The 18,054-nt window shown below is 41.2% G+C and overlaps 1 protein-coding gene across 27 annotated transcripts in view; it reads right to left on the bottom strand.

Moving 5' to 3' along the window:
- ABLIM1 (actin binding LIM protein 1) overlaps positions 1-18,054 on the bottom strand; it is a 350,053-nt gene that overhangs the window by 120,882 nt on the left and 211,117 nt on the right. For all 27 annotated transcript variants that reach the window (XM_060241593.1, XM_060241591.1, XM_060241590.1 and 24 more), the window contains 2 exons: positions 11,649-11,775; positions 9,274-9,367 (listed from right to left, as the gene is read on the bottom strand). In XM_060241593.1, coding sequence (XP_060097576.1) covers positions 9,274-9,367; positions 11,649-11,775 — 221 coding nt within the window. The remainder of the gene's footprint in view (positions 1-9,273; positions 9,368-11,648; positions 11,776-18,054) is intronic.

Below are 18,054 nucleotides of genomic sequence, written 5' to 3'. Positions count from 1 at the left end.
GGAGGCATTTACCTTCTGCTCAGGCTTCTTAGGTCTGTTTTCCAGAACTTTTCAGTCCAGCGAACAACACATTCCACTTTCCTCAGTTTCAAAGCACTGTAAGAAATGACTTGCTGAGTCTAAAAAGCACCCACATCACATTCTCATTGAGCCAATTACAGCAGCCAGTTCCTTAATCCACATGACACAGTCTTCTCTAAACTCCAAATCACAGCTCTATATTCTGTTCCCTCTGCACAGCACAGTGCACACAGAGAAAGGCTCTTCAAGCTGTTAAATTCAAGAGAGCAGTCAGTGGACTAGTCCACAAAAGGGGAAAAAGAGGGGTGATAATATGAGTCCAGGTGAGGGCAGTACCATTTATTTGAATCTTACATGTAATAACTGTGATAGAGTTATTCAGAGCATTTCTTCTTCACAATGAAGGGTTGAAATCAGCACCTTGGAGATTTTTTTTGTTAGCATGATAAAATTATACTTTCTAGAACTAAGCATAACTGAGCACCAGTGCTTTTAAGTGTATCCAAAAGGCTAATTTAGTCTTTAATCACTAGGTCTGAAGTAGCTCTTCACCAAGTAAATATTACAATTCACACACAAGAGCCTCAGATTTATAATCTGCCTCTTTGAAAAAACTATCTTTGATTCAGTTCTCTTGATTAGTTTCTTGGCAAACAGAGGTATAACATTGCATGATTGTGTCATATAACAAGAATTAACTAAGCAATGTATTTTCGTGTTTTCCATTCAAATGGCTTAAAAACTAGACTTATGAAGCTACTTAAATCAGAAAGGGTTATGTATGCTGATTTCAGCTATTTTTTAAAAATTGCATTTGACTGTTATAAAATTCGCTGGCATATTCAGCTCAGCTCCATTGCTAAATCTGCAATATAACTGGGTTAGTAATTGGGTTGGGTTAATTGTAATTTTTGTTTTGGCTGTCACAGTTACATTGGGATTTGACTTCTTTTCAATAAATCCAGTTCTAATTAGTCAAACTCTAGTGGGAATGGCGGTTAGACATGAAACTATGTAAACTTGTAATATGTATTTCCTGTACCCATGGACAAGTGATAAAAGCCCTCTATGGGTCCATTTAAGGAAGGCTACTAAATTCATAGGTGTATTTGTCTGTAGCTGTCTAATTTTTTTTTAAAAAAAAAACCTTGTCTTTGTAGCATCCTAAAGGTGAACTGGTTTTATTTTACAAGTCTAAGCTTCTGTCAACTAAAGTCCATTTCATCAAACAGCAAAGTGGACTAAACAACAGCAATTACACTTGGGCAGATGCTTGGATTTTAAAAGGAAATGTCTGGGTGGGATCTTCTACTCAAAGTTATATAGCTTAATATTTTACATTATAATGAGCAAGAAATCCACAGTTCCTGTTAAAACTACTTGCATCTGTTCTTTTTCTGCTAACCCACACCCAATACTCAGGCACAAATTAAAGTGAGTCCAGATGCTTTACTGGAATGTTCAGGAAGGTTAAAAGGTCCTCAGACAAATTAGTTTGGACAGACAAATTTGATTTAAATGCTTTTCAGATGACCACAAGGCTTGCTAATTACTTTTGAAATTTTAAAAGTAAGGAGATAGAAAAAGGGTTAAAGCGAAGAACACATAGGGTTTCACCTCGTCTCCCATGCTGAAACAGATCACCTGGAGATCTGGAGGTAATGTGCAGATGACACCCAACTATTTCTCCATGTCAATAGAGTCAGGAAAGGCAGTGGATATTCTGAATGAGTATCTGGAAGTGTTAATGGATTATATGAGGCCCTCATATAATCCATTAACACTTCCAGATATTCATTCATAATGAGGGCCAATAAACTGAAGCTCTGTCCAATCAAGACTGAAGTGCTGTTGGCCAATAATGTAACTCCCTGGGGTGGGGAATGTCCACTCCCTGTATTCCTACCCTTTTTAAAAATTACGTCTCTAGTCTTTTTCATTGTAGCAATATAAAAGCAAATGTGGGAGCAGTTTCTGTCCAAATTGCCTGGGAAAGAAGGGGAAGAGTTTCAAGACAACTGGAATTAATTCAGTCAGACCCATACTGATCATTCTTATCTGCTGTACTTCTTTCTCTTTTGTTTCTTGTAATGTACTGAACTCGTAGACGATTAGAACACAACATACTTTATTGGCGAGTAAATTACAAGAGAGAGATGGTGGGGCTGGGTCCCCTCTTATATGCATTACCAGGAACAACCCTCTTTCTGGTCAGGTCCAATCCTGACCTGTTAAACTTCCCGCCACTGATCATCATAGGCGGCTGCACTCGTCCGTTCTGGTTGCCATACACAGATGCGCTGTGCTAAACTTTCCAGGGACAAAACACAAGACACAACATTTCTCTTTCTTTTTAATGTGCATAAGTCTCAAACAGGTTTCAATTTTAAAACTCACTAGAAAAAGTACTTCACTGCACAAGTCCAAATGGCAGGAAGGACATAATGTCCAGGCAGTCTAAAACCTCTCACTGGAGAAAAATAAATTCTGTGGGAGAATATAAATACATTTGGAACCAATCATTTCTCTGGACTCTGAGACCGCACACAATCTGTACATGCACAGAATATTTCCTCTCAATAATAAGACACATTTGCCTACTTGGTATTAGAGAATATATCCCATATTGGCAAGAGTGATTCACAGGCAGGTATAACTTGGAATCTCCCATTTTAGTAGTTAAATCGTGGATTAATTGCTATCCCAAAACTACTAGTACAATTAGCAATTTCAGATTTTCTTTCTGCTTGTAATAGTACCATTATTACTAAATTGTCTGTCTCACAGTTTCAAATACTGTTTCAAATATATAGTTTCAAATATTAGCCTGATTGTGCTATAAGAAGAGAATAATTTCAGTTATATGAATGAATTAATAAAACCCAGAAAATGGTAGGTATGCAAACCCTACTCCCTCCTCCTCCTATTTTTGTATGATTTGAAAGAGTGAGTGAAATTCCCTCCTTTCTTGAACATTTACAGTGGCAGATTGTACACAGTGGTACAGATATGTATATGTGTTACTAGAATATATGCATTTCCCCTACATCAGAGTAATATCTGCTTCAGAAAAGAATTATTTGAGAAGATCTAGTCTGTACTGAAATTTTTAAACGTTAGCTTAGTAGAAAGTTATTTAAGATAAATCCACATTCTTTTCATGCTGTCTTTTACTGATAAGGAAGGTTTTGGCAGGTTTGGGTCCTCTCTAGGAAAACTGTTACCATGGCAATAGCTCCGTAGAATTACCATATAATAAATTATATGTCATGCATTTCCCCAATTTGTTCCTTGCTAAATATTTATCACTTTTTTAATGAGAGGACATAAAGGCTTAACTTACTATACATCATATAAGCCAAGAGGCGACAGCATAAACAAAAGATCTGACACATTGTTTCTAACCAATGACTTTTCTTCCATTTGCTTTTTAAACAGACGGGGGATAAACTACAGTGCGCTTTGTTTGTCCTTAGCAGGAGTCATACAACATATAGCATCAATGCTTTGTCACTGTCCAATTAATGTACCTCCAACATTGACTTTAGAATTCTTCTCCAAGAAAACACATTTTTCATAGCCCATTTCACAGCTGATCTTTCTTGCCTAAATGACAGTACCCCCCTGTCTATGTAAACAATCAACTCCTCAAATATTTTCATTACTATGAGAATAGCAAACTTTTAAAATCTGTTCTGTTCTTCTTACAAGAGTCCAGGCTATGCAGTGGAAATAGAAATTGGTTTGTATCCAGCCACTGTTGCCATACAGAATTTTCTCACTTTCCACTATATTCCTGTAGTCCTTTGTGACCCTCAGAAAGTTCATTAATGGGATTGTAGTAAATAATAGAGGAAAAGCTAACAGGTTGGGGGGTGAGCAGGAACAAGGGCATGTAATTGCCCCTCCCTCCAACTTTTAGAAGAGGAGTGATTCCACTCCCTTGTCCCTTCTCACCCCAGCCCCCCAACCCATGCATCTATTTCTCCACATGAGTCCAGTAATCCCAGGACTTGGAAGAGGCACCATGAATGGGGAGAAATATAACAAAATTCTGCCACATGTCATTCATTATATATTGTCACACCATTTGGCTTCAATAACCTTCCAAGGTGATTAACAAAACTAATTTAAACAAGTCAGCAATTAAAGACAACCAACAAAACATAAAACCAAACCAGAAAGACCAAACAAGCAGAAGTCAAATGCAGGAAACGCCTTCAAATGAGGATCTCAAATGCTGTCTAAATGGTACTGATTTGGCCTAATACCAAACTACTAGTACCACATAGGCCACTCTGCATATAAAGTTCCACAATCTTGGCACCACTAGAAAAGATGCCCTATCCAATGCCCATGAGATTTATGGCAAGAGTGGCACTTGGAGGAGGTCCTCAGAGGCAGACTTTAACATGTCTAAAACCCCCCAAAACTGACCATATACAATCTTATTTAAACACCCTGTTGGGGTGTTTATATGGGGAGAGAAGCCGAGGGCTGCAAAGCAGGGAGGCAGCAAAGGCACGTGAGCCTCATGGCTTCCCTCCCCATTTAAACACCCCACTGGTGAGGGGGAAGCAGATCACCTGCCTCCTCCCGGAGAACTAGGGTTGCTAGCTTCCAGATGGGGGCTAGAGATCACACAGAATTACAACTACTCTCCAGATGGCAAAGACTGGGGTGTTTAAATGGTGGAGGGGAGGCAGATCGCCTGCCTCCCATTTTTTCAGTGGCGGTGCCATTTTTTGGTTTTGCTCTCACTCAAAAAATATGTAGATCCAGCCCTGGTTTGAGGTCTCATTCCTCCTCAAACTCCATGCTCTCTAGGCTCCCTCAAAGCCCAAAAAAGGCCTGGAAAGGGCCTTCCCTCCTGCCCTTTTACTGACAGAACCAAGCCTGGAATACTGTGGTTGCCTAGCAACAGCCACTGAGGGAAAATGGTGGGCCTGGCAAGACAAACCAATAGGACATGAAGGCAGCTTCCCCAATGGCCCAATCCTCGTCTGTCCTGGGACTGGAGGCTGGGGTTGCTCTCCATGGAGATTGAGCAACACTCACTGTTAATATAGAAGTATAAGTAACAGTAAATAAAAGATCTGTGTTAAGGACTAATAATATTGTTAAATTTGAAAAATTATTAATTATAAAAATATATTGAGCAACATGCAGTTCAGCCAATGGGAGACTAGGTGAATCGCAAGACAGCTTGCGATATATATTATGGTCCCCATATACTATAATGGAGAATTAATCCGGGGGTCTCTGAGTCTGTGGGGCCTTTTTTTGAGGTAGAGACACCAAATTTGCAGCATAGCTGCTGGTGTCTCTCCACGCCCCCCCTCCCAGTTTCAAAAAAGATTGGACCAGGGAATGCCCTACCCTTCATTATTTTCAATGAATGGAGGGGAAAGAATTTAAAGGGAACATGGTGCCTTTAAATGCCTTTTGCAAGCCATGCCCTGAGTAAACTCCAAAGTGGCAAGTTACCCTGGAAGGTGTTTAAAGGGAAGGCAATCAGTTCTAAACATCAGCTCTCTAGTGGCCCTGAAAAATCCCAAACATTTTACTTCATAACACTCAGAATTCCCCCACTAGTCGTGCAGTCTCCAACACAATGAAAAGTATATATTGCCCATTTCTCATCCACAGATTGCCCATTTATCTTCCACCAGGAGCAGGGCCTTCTTGCTTGTCTCTCCTGCCCTTTGGAACCAGCTCCTTGATGAGGCCCATACTCTGCAGGATCTTCTTGTGTTCTGTAGGGCATGTAAGGCCATTCTGTTTCATTAAACCTTTGGTTAAATTTTCCAAAATTGTCCATTGCCTATATCTGGTAATTGTTGGATGGGTTACTTCTTAGGAATTTGTTCTTATATTACTGGTATATTTTAAAATTTTACTGTAATTGTATTTTTAGCCAGTGCTATTTTAATGTTTAGATGTATTTTACTTTCAAATGATTTATTGTCTTATTGTAAACTGCTTTGAGACTATACAGAAGAGGATGTGGTTATAAAAATAATTAAATATTCTCTTGAATAAATAAGGAAGATGAGAATGCAGCATGATAGGTACATGTCAAGAAACTAACCCTCACGTTTTGTATCTGAGTGTTTGTCTCTGAATTGTAAATGTTCAAGCCTTTAATTGTCAAAGGCAACACCCATATGTAAGTGGTTTTGGGATTAATAGCGAAAGTATTTGAGTCAAATAGCTTAGCAGCTATTACTGGTTACCAATAAAGTATAACAGGTTGCAGCTGGGAAATGTCAAGCTAATCACTTGGCAGCTAGCCATCTAAGGGAATGACAGCTACTTGACAGTTGAAGATCTAGATCCATCTGGGAATAACATCTAAAGTGGTCACGTATCCAGATTGACTATTTTATTAGGAAGTCATAGCTGGGCTAGGATAAAAAAAGGCTCAGAGCCACAAGGGCTGAAGATGTAGAGAGACGAGGAAGCCAAATATTTGGTCTAGAACTTCCACTGTGCTGCAGTTCCTGCTGCTATAGATGTTGCTTGCCAGGCTCCTGCTACAGCCTCAAAGTTACCAGCTGGCCAGGGCAATAATTGGTAAGCATAGTCAGTCAAGTTTACTGTTTTTGTATGCTTTGCTCCATTGTGCACTTCCATCCTCTATTTGTATGTTTTTATACATGTTCTTTTTTTTTTTTGCAAATACGTTCTATTTCTGTTTTTTTAATCTTGGATTTAGTCTGGTCCATGCCCAAATCTTAATAATTAATTTATTGCTGAAGTTTTAATAATTAATTTATTGCTGACCCCCTTAATTTTCAATTGGATATATTGGATATATATATTTTCAATTGGATATATTGGAGAAGGAGTTACACAGTTTCAGAACTGCCACCAAGAAAGCTGTGTCCTGTACAGCCACTAGACAGTGAAACCACATGGTGGATGGTCTCCAAGGAGGAACTTAATTTGTGAGCAGGTTGTCAGACTCCACCTTCCAGAGGTTAGGGTCCAGGCTGAGCACGTCCTTGAACATCCCCTTTTGTCCAGCACACTGGATGGGAGCCTCATATTAAAAGAGGAAGGGGGGTCCACAACACCCTTAGCCCTCTTTCTCTGGACCTTGGCCCACCATTTCTCTACTCAGGTGTGACTTGGCTGGACCTCCTTGGCCAACAAGGTCTGCCTAACAAAGGTTAATCGAGGGCAGACCCACCTCGATGCTCTACTCAGAGAGATGGGATCTGGCTCTCTCTTGCTTCCCCCCCCCCTCCCAATTGCCCCAGTCCAGGTCTGTGTTCGGCTTACCTAGTCTGTCGCCTATGCTTGTCACTGCTCCCAGTGCCCTCTTCTTCCTTCTTGGCTGCTTCTGTCTGCTCTGGGAAGTGCAGCTGCTCTGCCTTCTCAGGCCATCCCCAGGATGCCAGTTGAATGTGGGGAGGGACCTCTAGCTTTGCTAGTATCACAGCTCTCTAGCTCACCCACAGTATGTACCAGAAAAACCAATCCCACCGTGCTATGTACCTGAATAACTACAAACAAAGCTGTATATACAATAAATAAATTTATTCCATTGGTGTGACAAAGAGTCACAGACACAGTGTTCTGTGATGTAAATGCAATTTGTAATATTTTTTGACTCCATGATAAAATAGCATGTTGTGAATATCACACAGCCTTCTGGTACAGAAGAAATTCTACGTGATTTTTGGAATTGGGCCAGAGCAGCTATATACAGCAAGATGCTGTCTACTGACCACTAATGATAAGATTTAAACCCTTGAGAAAGGACTTTGTCTAAAATGGACTATATGGTGACAAATTATCCATAGGGTTTTGCATTTATTTCATATTCATTATTGGTGGATCATGATTTTTTGCTTGCTTGCTTGTTCCTGAGACAGTGGAATGTCTTTGGAGTTTGGAATACTTACCATATTGTGCTATACATTTATGTCTTAACTGGATGGAATTGTGATTATTTATAAATTTTGAAATAGACAATCCTGAAAACATTCAATAAATTTATTAAATTTATTGTTTACAGTTATACGGATACATAGCACAGTGGAATAGGTTTTTCTGGTAGGTTTCTTCTCCGTGGTCCCATATAGATTCTTAGTCCACACATAGAATGGCCAAGGTATGTAGAGGAGAGGCTGCTGATCCTGCCAATGTCACAGCCCTCCAACCCTGCCTTGAATCACATAGGGCAGGGGTGGCCAAATTGCTCAATGTAAGAGCCACATAGAATACATATCAGATGTTTGAAAGTTGCAAGACATGAGTGTCAGATGTTTGAGGGAACGAAGGGAGGAAAGGAAAGGAAAGGAAAGGAAAGGAAAGGAAAGGAAAGGAAAGGAAAGGAAAGGAAAGGAAAGGAAAGGAAAGGAAAGGAAAGGAAAGGAAAGGAAAGGAAAGGAAAGGAAAGGAAAGGAAAGGAAAGGAAAGGAAATAGTTGGAGGAAGGGAAGAGGGTGGGAGAGGTGGGAAGAAAGCAACTTTTACTTTAAATGCCTTTCCCCATTCTACTAAGAAGTTTATCTGGTAACGTCAGGTCTCTGGCTTGGCTTGGAGAGGTGATTTAAAGAGACAAATGCCGTCTCCAAGCTGGCTGATGGGGTGAGGGTGGGGACTTCAAGAGCCACACAATATGTGAGAGTCACATGAGCCACCCCTGGTACAGGGATTGCAGAGGAGAGGAGTCTGGCCCTGCTGAAATCATGACACAAGAGGATGGCCCCAGGATAGCCAGAGAATACAGAGGGGGCACCTCCAGCCCCAGACAGTGGTCCTTCTGGTATCCTAGGCCCAGACCATTCAGGGCTTTAAGGGTTGTGTCATCAGCCTCACTTTTGTCAGAATTTCTAAGTTTTGAAGTGCCACCAATTTCCATGGGACTAATACATGGAAGCTGCAACACAACAGCAAAACTAACTGTAAGAATATTAGGATGATTAAATCATTGCCAAGGAGTGGGAGAACACATTAATTTACAAAGAAACTTCTAGGGCCTTCTGATACATTTTACATTTTAATTGAAACTCAATTACAATGTTTTTTTCACGATACATTTCCTCAATGTAATTTCTTTTAAGCTCCTGTGACTCCTGCCCTAAATGATTAAGGTGCTGTCTTACCAAAAACATGTAATTTTAAAAAGGAAACAATGGGTGGGATTTTCCAGTTATTCAGTACTTTCTTCTACCACCATGTGCTACCTCTCTCTGCTCTTTAAAAAAATCACAGCTATCAAGGAATAATTATTGCTTACCTCTAGGACTTTCCCAGTAATGAACTGGTGGCATGCTTCACATTTGACACCAAAGAGAACCTGATAGTCCTTTTCACAGTAAGGTGCACCATCTCTGAAAGTAATCCACAAGACACATATTAGTTTCTTCAACATCCAGCAATTATCTTTTTGTATATGCAATGTACTGGGAGCTACCTGGAGATAAGGGACACAATGCTGCAGTGGAAGCATCTTACTCTCCCTGGATTATATTATGCTTCTCTTCGAAGAGTTACTTTCGCTGAGTGAAGGGACTAGTTCTACTGCAATTATTCTACATATGAAGAAGAATTGCAGATTTATACCCTGCCCTTCTCTGTGAATCAAAGACTCAGAGGGGCTTACAATCTCCTATATCTTCTCCCCCCACAACAGACACCCTGTAAGGTGGGTGGGGTTGAGAGGGCTCTCACAGCAGCTGCCCTTTCAAGGACACCTCTGCGAGAGCTATAGCTAACCCATGGCCATTCCAGCAGGTGCAAATGGAGGAGTGGTGAATCAAACCTGGTTCTCCTATATAAGAGTTCATGCATTTAACCACTACACCCCCACTACACTCGATCCCCATCAGTCTGGCTTTCGTCCGGGTCATGGGATGGAGACAGTGCTGGTTGCTCTGGTGGATGATCTTCAGCGGCATCTGGATCGAGGCGGCTCAGCAGTACTGATGTTGTTAGACCTATTGGCAGCGTTCGATATGGTTGACCATCGGTTGCTGACCTGCCGTCTCACCGACGTGGGGATTCAGGGGTTGGCCTTACAATGGCTTTCCTCTTTCCTTGATGGTCGAAGACAAAGGATGGCGATTGGGAGTGAATTGTCCCAGAGGCGTCCACTTGATTGTGGGGTGCCTCAGGGGGCAGTTCTCTCCCCGATGTTGTTTAATATCTACATGAGCCCCCTTGCCCAGATTGCCCGGAGGTATGGGCTGGGTTGCCACCGGTACGCTGATGACACCCAGCTCTATCTACTCATGGATGGCCAGCCTGGCTGTGTCCCAGAAAATCTGGACCTGGCATTACAAGCCATGGCTAGATGGCTCAGGCTGAGTGGATTGAAATTGAATCCAGCGAAGACAGACGTCCTTTGCTTGGGTTGGCGTGGTCCGGGAGGGGAAATTCCCTTACCAGCCTTTGACGGTGTGCCCCTGACAGCGGCACATAGGGTCAGGAGCTTGGAGGTACTATTGGAGCCTGCCCTAACCATGGAGGCCCAAATAGCAGCCACTGCCAAGTCTGCATTTTTTCATCTTAGGCAGGCAAGGCAGTTGGCCCCTTTCCTGGAAAACGACGATCTGGCAACAGTGATCTATGCAACGGTCACCTCAAGGTTGGATTACTGTAATGCCCTCTACATGGGGCTGCCCTTGTGCCGAACCCGTAAGTTGCAGCTAGTGCAGAATGCTCCCTTGATGGGAGCACATTCAGCCGGGGCTTCGGGGACTGCACTGGCTGCCAATAATATACCGAGTTCGGTACAAGATGCTGGTTATTACCTTAAAAGCCCCATATGGCCTAGGACCTGCTTACCTTAGGGATCGCCTCTCCCCATATGTTCTCCAGAGAGTACTGAGATAGGGTTCTCAGAACCTCCTTACAATCCCCGGGCCAAAGGAGGCCCATCTGAAGTCAACTAGGGACAGGGCTTTTTCGATTACAGCTCCCTGCTGGTGGAACCAGCTACCGGAAGAGGTGAGGGCCCTGCGGAACCTTGGGCAGTTCCGCAGGGCCTGTAAGACAGTCCTCTTCCGGTTGGCATACAACTGACCGGCATCTGAATATTTGAATTTTAAGGAAGACTGTAGGATAACACGCTGACGAATTGTGTTTATTTTATTGTGTAAATTATTAATGTATTTTAATTTTTGATTTATTGTTAGAATTTTGTGTTGTGAGCCGCCCTGAGCCCGCTTCAGTGGGGTAGGGCGGGATATAAATCGAAATAAATAAATAAATAAACAAACAAACACCAATCTGGGTCTATTCACCAAACTGAATGAAGATCAAGATTCATGGCTCAATATTCACCAGTCAGATCCTGTCATAAGATATCTTTAGAGACATAAACATATGAAGGATATGAAGCTGCCTTCTACTGAATCAGACCCTCGGTCCATCAAAGTCAGTATTGTCTACTCAGACTGGCAGTGGCTCTCCAGGGTCTCAAGCTGAAGTTTTTCACACCTATTTGCCTGGACCCTTTTTAGTTGGAGATGCCGGGGATTGAACCTGGGACCTTCTGCTTCCCAAGCAGATGCTCTACCACTGAGCCACTATCCCTTCCCAACATAACTAATTCTAAAAGAACAAGTAGTACATACTTTAAGAATAAAAAAATAAATTATGGTGGCTTACTTGCTGATGTATTCTCCAGTCAGCACCTTTGCACAGGCCTTACATTTGAAGCATCCCAAATGCCACTGTCTATCCAAAGCTAGTAAAGCTTGTCCGTTTTTTATATCTCTTCCACAGCCTGCACAATCTGCAGATAAATTAATAGATATTGATCAAGTTATTGAATTCTATTACCCTGCATTTAGTGCCAGCTATCGCTCATCAGATGTTGTCCTGATGAAGTGGTATAAAATTTTCACCTGTTCATACAGAATGCCAGCAAAGATTCAGAAGAGCACATGGCTGAATGGTGTACATCATAGCCTGGAGATGATGTGTTGATGATCCTTATTATTCCCTTCCTCTAAGACTTTCTGCATCAGAGGCAACATACCTCTGATACTAGTTGCTGGGGAAAGGGGGGGCTTTCTGGGGTATCTGATTGGCCACTGTAGGGAAAAATAGGATGCTGGACTAACTGACCACTTGTCTGATCCAGCAGGGCTTTTCTTATGTTGTCTATCAGAAGATGACTTTCTCCATTCAGGAGGGGTGTCATTGCATCCTACTGGTTAATTTTAGTTTCTAAACACAAGCAAATGTAGTCTTGTCCTTATAGTAAAAGTCTGTGAAATAAGGTAAAACAAGGCCAGTTTTCTTCCAGCTTCATCTGAGTGCTAGATGATATATTTTAGTTCTCTATATAGATAAATAAATTAGGTATATAATTAAAAACTTTCCAAGAGGAACAGTGGTGATTTTATCTCACAGTTTATCATTTTATTTCACATTTATCTCTCAAGTATTTCTTTTTACCAGACATAACATTTCTATCCTGTAGATGGCAGCAGTATTCTAAATGTATCATACCAAACTAGCAGGTAGAACATTTTCTGTGCAAAATAGGAAAACCCAGCTCCAGGTATGGATAACCAATTGAAAATATAAACACGTACTACAAAGTCTAGGGAAATAATTATATAATAAACTCAGTATCAAAAATATTCTAAAAGCATATTACATCATCTGATGTTAAAAATAACTACAATATCTTTTCAGTGTCATCATTTTGAAAACAATATATGACTCAAACTAGAAGAAAGGTGAAAAAATCCATGAAATGACCTCTCATAGTTAAAAATATATGTCTATGAATAACATTCAGCAGAAGTACCAATCTGGAACAGGACCAGAGGAATGTGTTAATTCCCTTCCTCCTTCACAACATTCCCAATGTAAACCTGTTAGGGATTCTTAGCAGAGTTAAGCAAAAGGTAAAAGAATAAAATAGCCAGCACACATGCATTCAGTTTAAAAGTAATCTTTACATATCTAGTGAGGAAAGGGTAACTTGGAATTCTACAAAACAAGAAAGGATAAACATCCTATCTGACTCCTCTTATTACACGTTACTATCTGAGGTCTAAAAAAGCAACTGGTGAGGAAGACTATATATTCAGAACAAAGAGTCATAAAGTGCTTTCTCCCTAGTTCATCCCCAATATATTGATTACCTAATTAGAGCATTCCAATACTGGTTAATATGCATATTGACACCTAGCTTCTGGCAGCAGATATGTGCAGAGCGGCCGGTTAGCTCTAACTCTAAGACATCAACATGCATAAACAATTATTTCATTACTTCAGGAAGTGAAGTTGCCAAAACTCAACAAAACCACCATCTAGTTTCTGGTTCAAACCACTTTCCTTAAAATCCAGATCATTTAAAAATATTAGTTCATCATTTTAAAGATGCTGAAAAGAATTTAGAATTTAGAATAGTATTAGAAAGAAGTGAAGATCTATGTTGGGGCTTCAGTATCTCAGCCTCGCTTCTCTTCCTTATATCAACATCAATCATGCATTTCATGTGGCTTTTCTCTATTGTAATAATTATTATTCTGTCATGCCATATAATATTGAAACCTCTTGGGAAGAAGATCTGAAAAAGAAAGGGAAGGTCTACATGCCCTCTGCACCTCAAGATAAAGTTTGGACCACCATGTACTCCCCCCCCCCACACACACAATGTTCAGGCAAATCTGCCCTGCAAGTGGACCTTTCCTGGTCTTCCCAACACAAGCTTCTTGGAAGCAACCCAAAGATAAGCTCTTGATGCCAGAACCACAGTTTGGACCAAATACCAGTGCTTGTATTCTTATAGAAGACTGTCTTCAGAGTCTGAGGATGTGTGACTCGAGCTAGTCCAAAGATTGTTTTAGCATGCAGTTTTCTCTCAATGTCTGCATGTGCATTTGTCCTGGGGACCCCACTTTGGAGCAGTTAGCACAAGAACTTGCCTTTGGGCCAGGAAATAGTGTAAGTCCTCTTGCAGGGCATAGTCCCTGAAATGTGGGTCCAAATCTTATTTTGGATGCAGCACTTCTGCAGAGCTTTTTAATTATTCTCAATATTTCTGATTAGATTCACAAATATGAAACTGGAAACCAACTTCAGCCTCCCCATAAACTAGCTGGTTTTGCATGGGAGGCCTACATGTATAAACTCCTATTTAATATAATCAGGACTGAATCAGACATGCCAGATATTAAAGAAGGTAAGGAGGATTCTGATTGTTTCTTTTCACCAAGTAGAGATATATTACACTGCACAGGGGTAAAGGGACAGAACCCCAGGCTATTAAATATTTTTTACCCATTTCCCCCAAATTGTTTAAGTCAGGCTTTTCTCAGAGCACTAATTTACTTGAAGACCTTTGGAGACTTGCACCTACTCCATGGACTTTTCCTGTTCTTGCTACAATATGGAAAAATCTATTGTTCCAGTTCCCAACATAACATTTATTATGTGCTTTATTTTGAAAATGAGGATAACAAACATCCTTCAGTGTTTCAAATTTAGAATTACATCCTATATTCATATCTAGATCTTAGATAACTTGTCCTGTCACTTGATCTGATGACAATAGTGCAAAGCTTGTCAAAAAAGTAGCAACACTGAATAAATGTTTTTTAAAAATGCTTCAAAGCCCTCTTTTTTCTTATTTTGCTACGAGCAAAACATGTCCTTGCCAGCAGCTACAGAAGAACCTTCCTGTCAAAATTAGCATGTTATGGGACTTAATCTCTCCAGGGGAACAGGCATCATCTTCTAGTGCAGTAATTATCACCGGCAAGTTTGTGCTTTATGTCCAAAGAAAAATGGCATTTTTAATTGTTTTAAAATGCCTATATTTGGGTCTTTTAAACAGAACAGACAAGGGAGACATGCAACAACATATTGAGCTGAGCCTCCAGCCCTTAAGTGTTATAATATAATACATAATATTCCTGTTACTTAGTGAAAGGCTGATTTTTTTTAAAGGAAAGGGATTTTCTACCAGTTCCCTCTCACGATGCATCTGCCACAGCTGCATCCTATCTATCAAGGGCTGCCAGCTCTGGGTTGGGAAATACCTGGCGATTTGGGGGATGGAACCTGGGAAGGGTGCAGTTTGAGAAGGGGAGGGGCATTAGCGGGGTACAATGCCATAAAGTCTCTCCTTCAAAGCAGCCATTTTCTCCACGGGAACTGATCTTTATTGTCTGGAGATCAGTTGTAATAGCAGGAGATATCCCAGCCTCACCTGAAGGTTAGCAACACTACATCTATCCCCAAAAGTTCCATGACCTTTTGGACAAGCTTGTCAGCAAAGTGGGGAGGTGGGGAGTGCAAGATGAGAGGAGAAGGGGAAGAGACCAGTTCTCTGAAGTTTTTTCATTTATAGGATCCAGCCCTGTCAGTGTAAAAATGCTAGTGGGGGTCTGCCTAAAGAGCACTTCTAATAAAATTCTGTCTCAGAATTCTTTGCTAAACAGGCCCAGCACTAGGTTTATGCTGTCCAAGGCAGAACCCTGCACCACCACCACCACCCTCGGTCACCAGAAGTGACATAATTGGGATGGCGCGCGGTTCACCCCCTGCCCAGCAGCCCTGTCCTGCTTTGTAAAGAGCTGAGCAGGGGCTGCAGGGGCATTGTTTTTTCACCAATTGTTCCAAGCAAAGAAACAGTGCTCCCTTCCCACAGCCCCTGCTGAGCTTCCTACAAGGCAGGACAGGGCTGCTGGGCAGGGGAATCCGCATTCTTCCTGGGCTTTGAGGAGATGTGGGAGCTCCTTCAATCCCTTAAAGCCCAGAAAGAACACTGGGTGCCTTCCACTGTCCAGTGTGCTCCGAGTAGGGATGGGAAGAGGGTGCCTGCCCACACCCCTGTGAGAACTGTCACCTAGCTGTTGCCTAGTTCACCAACTCCCACGTGCCGGCCCTGTTGCTGAATCTGTAAAAATAAAAAGTTTAGAACTTCATCAGAATACTCATCTGTGTAATGTTAATATCACTGAGCATCTTTTCACAACATGACTTGATAACAACCGCAGACTGCACTCTGGCTTTCATGCAGCAACACATTTAGAGAACTGCATGGAAAATGTGAACATCTCCTGAGTGCTTTTTCAACATATCAGTTTGACAATCCTGCAGGGAACATATCCAAGAGAGATTTTTTGGAAAGATAACTTCCTTTGTGCAACCAATCTGAATTCCCTTGAATGTTTTAATCTACATTTTACCCAGTATTTTAGCATAAGAATGTGAACATACACTGATCAATGGTACTTGAGACTAGAAATATACTTCTCACATAATTCTGAAAAGGAGTTGAGGGCCAGGTCAAAAAGTGGGGAGTAGCTTCTTTATTGCTTGGGGATCTAACTTGACTGGTTGCTGTTTTGCCTGCAATAATAATAAATAATAAATAATAATAATTTTTTTTATTTATACCCTGCCCTCCCCGCCGAGGCAGGCTCAGGGCGGCTAATCTGATTTTTGTATTTAAAACTATATTTTGACATACCACAACTGACATTCACCATAAGCAAATGTCATCCCTCATACCATCACAATCACTACTAGTTTTCTAGACTGTATTCTTATTTTATGCACCATACACATGCTTCATTTCACCCATTCTTTCACTTTGCACTGAAACCAAGCACTTACACTGATACCCAGGAAGACACCCCTGTACTTATTCCCAAGCCATGCACCCCTGGAATGTGATATTGCAATGTAACCCTAGAATATTAATTGGATACAGCAATGCCCATTTGAATTGGAATGGTCTTTCTTGCACATAAGGGAGACAAATCCAGTTCCTTCTTGACCCCAAAGCAGGTCTGTAATGTGATTCTGGTTCACAAGCCAGAACAACATGATGCCAGCTAAAAGGTTGAGAAGCGTCCATCTTTCTGCTCCTGGGAGTGAAAAAGTTTCAGGCTCAGAGAGACTGGTGGGCAGTGCCATAAAAATTCCTTCACTTTTGGCAACCTTTAAAAGTCCTGTTATCAAAGCATAAGGAAATAAGAATGACCCAGGAAACCTCCAACAAAAATAAATGGCTTGTATCTGGTAATCCTCAGGACAAGATGGCAGATAACCTGTAAACTGATCTCACAATTCTGACTTTTAACAAAGTTTCTATTTTTCTTTAATCAATTGCTAAGGCCATCAAAGTCAGCCAGTCCCCTGACCACTTGATGGATGCCCATCCATGGTTGACACTAAGAGAGAAATCTATCACTTTTGGGGAGCTTCAAAGGAACCAGTTTTGGGAAAAACAAGGCCATAAAGTCATTTGGCCAGTGTAATTAAAATGCCTATGTTGGGGTATGGATCTATGATACGAATGGTCTCTGATTGGATATTACACATATGACACCCCGACTTTCCATTGGTGTGACACTCTGCCCCCTCATTGGGTAGTGGAATTGAGTGATGTGACGTAATTTACCCTAGAAAACAGACAACCCAACCTGTCAGGTTAGGGAAAAAGCACGGGAAAAGAGCACAGGAAAAAAAGCGTAGGGCAGCACAGCGAGAAGCGTGGGAAGAAAGGGAAAAAGGGAATCCCTTCATCCTCTCCTTCCCCCACCCCCTTCCTACCCTCACCCCCCTCCTCTCAAGAGAAATCTCCCTCCAGAAGCCTTGCATTTCCTCTGACTGAGTCTACCCTGCAAGATATAGGTATTGTATCACCCTTCCCCATCCTGCTTATTCAGCTAACCTCTTTGTATTCCTCTTGTATGCTTGAAATTGTTGGATTGGGATGTAACTATTTGAAACCTATGCTATAATAAAATCCATTATTAACCAAAGGATTTTCAGTGGTCTATCTCCGTAGACAAAGACATAGATCCCATACACCTCACCTCTCGTAGGCCTACCATTTTGAGCTAAGAAATATTAATATTCCCCAATAAAAAGTTGTTTGAGGTGTAACAACACCAAAACCAGCTGAAATAAAGTCCCAAACACATTATCTGTATAGAATTTTAATGAGGAACGCAATATTTGGAATTTTTTTCCTGAGGAAAGAATGTGAAGGGATGCAGCACAGAAGACAAATATTTATCTATTTCTGTTATAATGT

Source organism: Heteronotia binoei, chromosome 6 (assembly GCF_032191835.1).
Source record: "Heteronotia binoei isolate CCM8104 ecotype False Entrance Well chromosome 6, APGP_CSIRO_Hbin_v1, whole genome shotgun sequence".
Lineage (NCBI taxonomy): Eukaryota > Metazoa > Chordata > Lepidosauria > Squamata > Gekkonidae > Heteronotia > Heteronotia binoei.
Note: the sequence above shows the minus strand (reverse complement) of the source record. Positions and strands in the feature narration are given on the sequence as shown.